The 4,126-nt window shown below is 35.4% G+C and overlaps 1 protein-coding gene across 1 annotated transcript; it reads right to left on the bottom strand.

Annotated features, from left to right (window-relative positions):
• Positions 1-343: 343 nt before the first annotated feature.
• On the bottom strand, positions 344-3,039 carry LOC123532034 (uncharacterized). The gene is made up of 3 exons (XM_053518346.1): positions 2,730-3,039; positions 1,965-2,129; positions 344-1,239 (listed from the first exon to the last, which is right to left on the bottom strand). The coding sequence occupies exons 1-3, from the start codon at positions 2,770-2,772 to the stop codon at positions 1,022-1,024; spliced, it is 426 nt and encodes a 141-aa protein (XP_053374321.1). The 5' UTR covers positions 2,773-3,039; the 3' UTR covers positions 344-1,021.
• Between the last annotated feature and the right edge of the window lie 1,087 nt (positions 3,040-4,126).

Here is a 4,126-nt window from a genome sequence, read left to right as displayed (position 1 = left end):
TAGCAAATCCAATATTTGTTTGGAAAACGGAGGTAAAACTAAGCGTAAATGAGATATATGTCTCAACATCAGCTTCAAGAAAATCATTGCACCATACATAGGATTGAAGGACCGATATTGTTTTTGAAATCTTTAATATTTACATTCAAATGTAATTTATATACACAATTTTGCATGATTCTCCGCTATTTCTATTCTTATGCCAGTCCAATTTATTTGCAACTTTTATCATTGTCCCGTACATATTTACAGTTATTTCACTTGTTGTCATGCATATGAAATTGCAAGGAAAGAAAAAATAACGAATCTTACTTTCCATATGCTGGATTTGTGATACTTTTTATACTTTCAATAGACAGGTGAAGATCCCGATGAGTTAAAGGCAACGCGTAATGGAGAGACATACTGTGATGACGTATTTGAAAAGCTGGTTGAAATTGGACAGCCAATCAGGGTCACTGATGTATTCGGCGTACATGGATTTAGAGAAAATGTTATCTTCTTTAAAGAAAGGGTCATTACTACGTTTATCGCCAGTTAGTTGGATCAAAGGATAAAAAAACTGCACTCTAGAGCCATAATTACTCCATATAAATAACCACCAAGTACAATTATCAATATAGTAAACACCTGAATAATATTAATAGTTACTGGCAATTATATATATTATGAGCTTTTCGTGTGTGAGTCAATTATATATTTAGAATGTTATAATTTATGAATTTGGAACATATAAGTGGCGCTTTTGCAACCACAAACTAGAAAGAGTGTTTCTGATGAAATGCTGTTCGAGAACTATGCATTTTACAGTTAGTACCTTATTCAAATGAAATGAAAAGTGAAAACTCGACAGGTCACTTAACACGAAGAAAGTGAAAAAAAGACTAAATTTAGAAATTCATCAGTATTGGTATCATTAAAGTTATCACAAAATCCGGTCTCAGAAATATAATGTGAATGTCATAATAAGTTTAGAGTAGAACACATAAATTGTCATTTTCGCTGGTATTTTACCGGATCTTTATATCCATAGTTTAATATCAGGTTCAAGACTATAAAATATAGATAGGCAAACAAGTATGATAGCAGGTACAGCCGCAAGTCTCGATATGGCGCCATTGCACAGATTGTCGGAACAGGAGCAGGTCTCTACCGTTGTTCCACTAACTTTGGCTTCCTCGCAGCCAAACTTGAACTGGATTCTGCCAGGCGTTTTCTTGGTGCAGTTGCGGATATAAACTGAAAACAAAAAAGACACAGTGACGGACACGGCAGCTGACAAGGTAATGCTGTATACAATCAAATAAACTTGTGACAATAAAAAATGCCAATTTCGCCCTCAAAATAACACGTAAAATAAAACATTATGAACTTCCTTCTCATATTTTATCTAGATAATCATCAACTTGCATGATTCCACTTTGCGCTATGATACATGGAATACTGGTACCGATACTGCCGACGAGAACAATGCATCTACATGTACTTCCCTTGGAAATGAATCGACAGGACAGACATCATTGACAAATCAACTGAAACTTTGTCGATTTTAAACCACACTCTAAATGTTATGAAATATTTTGGCGCTCGGGTTAGTGCACAATTAGTGACATGTTGCATAGTTGATTATGTGAACAGTTAAGGTTAACTTATTGTTTGTAAGAATACCCTTTAACTTTCAAAATATAGTGAACGAAAACCTTTTAGTAAACAAGCTACCCAAAATGCAATCAAATATTGGCCTGTCTACAACGATATCTTACAAATTGCGCGCATCACATAGCACTGTCGCAGCAAATATAATATATAATATATAAAAATCAAGGACGGAAGCCACATTCAAGGAACGCCGCCGCCCATACACCAGTCTTCATGCGTAGTTTCAAAGGTCAAGGATCAATAGTCATTTGATCTTGGCGCTTTATTTACATTCTTATTCGACTATCTGACAATATCGTATTTACCTCCGTCGTTTGAAAAGTGATATTTATTACAGAAGTGACAATCGTCAACAATGAAGATCGTGTCCGAAGACGTCAACTTGAAGTCCGCACCACATACGTCACGTTGTGACTGCGAGTTACAGTTGTAGCACTGGATTCCATCCACTAACACAATTATGTCTGTAACTTATTAAAAAATGTATGGTATAGTTTAGTATCTAGTTTAGATATAATTAAGCCTTAGGTTATATTACGACTTTACATAGTTAGAATTTACTTTAACGTCCCAGTGGTGGGTTTGTACCATTTGTTTTTCTAATGACAAACTGATAAATGAGAAAGAGTAAGTAAAAACAAAATAATAAAAATATGTTACTGTATAATTTATCATAGTTCTCACGAGTGTTAGCATTCGTTCAGAAGCCAGAGAGATCTGTTACAAAATATGCAAAAATGTTGGCCAATAAAAAGGAGTACCTTCCAGACATCATCACAGATCGACATTTCTCTCGATTTTTCAATTTGCCATCTAAGCCTTTCACCATGAGAAAACCAACATAGTGCATTTGCGACCAGCATGGATCCAGAACAGACTGGGCAGTATCCATGCTGTTCGCTTTTAAAGCCTATTGCAATTAGAAGAACCGTTAGCGAACAGCATGGATCCTGACCAGACTGCGCGGATGCGCAGGTTGGTCTGGATCCGAGCTGGTCGCAATTGCAGTATGTTGGTTTCCTCATGGTGCGGCTGGACTATATTTTAAAAAGAAATATAAGAATACTTACCAACAACAATAGACACCAAGAATCTTAACGGTTTTGGTACCATGGCTCTACGATCCCGAGATATATATATTACATATGTCACTAAAACGGTATTGATAGAAATCACTTAGTGTCTTTTAAAACAGATAATAAATAATAAGATAGAAGTTAAAATACAATGTAGCTTTAAATAATCATACACACTTTCATATCTTTTATCCTTATTTCATTTATGTACCGTTGTTTTAAAGTTATTAAACTGATATGTATAAACAGGATTTATTCTAACAATACTAACCAGTTCATTATAAACTGATCATCTGTATATCCGTTACAAAGTTGCAACAACTATTAATGTTCAATTAGACGTTTCCGGTTCAATTTCTCAATAACTTTGTCAATTAAGTTACACAATTTAGGATCAGTATATTGCTAATAGATTCAAACCAATTCCCAATCCAATATCTTGTGTTTTTGTGAACATATAGACTCGCCTTATCTGTATCTCTTAGTTTTATACTCACTAAAATTTATAGTAAGAGAGAGGGTGTTAAAATTTAGGGTTTTAAGTTTCCCCCTCTAAATGTTGGTCTATCCCGACCATCTTGTAGAACTTTTATTTCTCATTTCGAATTGCGAGAGTTTGTTGTCCTGTTGAAGAATTCATATATATCCAAAACCTCCTTCCACAAGGCTACGATAAGCAAAGTAAATAGTTGGCTAATTGTCACTCTCCGTTAGGACATTACTATAGGGTAAATTATAGTACCAAATCAGATAATGGCGGGAAAAATCCTCATTTTTCCCTGTTAAAGTGGCATTTTCATGTTTCTTCTAAGCCAGTTCCTGTTTTTATTTCATTGTGGACCTATACTCGACATTTTGGTAGCATTTTCAAGGAGACTTTTTTCTTGCATTTATAGATATGTAAACAAAAGATAATAGGTAAGGGTAGATTTCTCGGAAGCACAGAGCACTAAAACACAGCCTCAGAGCCACGCATTTGCAAAGTAGGCCCACAACGAAAAGAAGTTGTAACGGAAAAATATTACAGACGGGTTGCTTAAAAAATCTAACAAGTACATATAAATTTATGGGTGGGGTTGGCGGTAAGGGGTAAAAAGGGATGGGGAGGAGGGAGGTTGAAGAGGAAGGTAGAACAAGGATGAATATACAAAGGGAATGCTACGTTCCTTAATCGCAGTTACACTACAACGTAAAACACAATATCAGCGCAGACATTCATGCACCAAAGATAAATACACATCCACACCCAACTAACTGACATAGAAAAACAGACAAGTAAGATACAAGAACACTGTAGGGCACCGCTTTAAACACACAAGCACACACCTATAAGCAGGAAAAAAATCACTCGTATACCGCCTTAGGATTCCGGTAGCCAAAATAAAAGGGTG

Source organism: Mercenaria mercenaria, chromosome 11 (genome assembly GCF_021730395.1).
Source record: "Mercenaria mercenaria strain notata chromosome 11, MADL_Memer_1, whole genome shotgun sequence".
Classification (NCBI taxonomy): Eukaryota; Metazoa; Mollusca; class Bivalvia; order Venerida; family Veneridae; genus Mercenaria; species Mercenaria mercenaria.
The sequence above is the reverse complement of the archived record's forward strand: the minus strand, read 5'-3'. Positions and strand labels throughout refer to the sequence as shown.

What these genes read in the sequence shown, in the direction of transcription:
- LOC123532034 (XM_053518346.1), bottom strand. Translation starts at nt 2,772, where the DNA reads ATGGTACCAAAACCGTTAAGATTCTTGGTGTCTATTGTTGTTG. An exon ending in CTTGGTGTCTATTGTTGTTG is followed by an intron (nt 2,130 to 2,729) that starts GTAAGTATTCTT and finishes TTTTTTAATAAG; the next exon opens with TTACAGACATAATTGTGTTA. An exon ending in TCACTTTTCAAACGACGGAG is followed by an intron (nt 1,240 to 1,964) that starts GTAAATACGATA and finishes TTTTGTTTTCAG; the next exon opens with TTTATATCCGCAACTGCACC.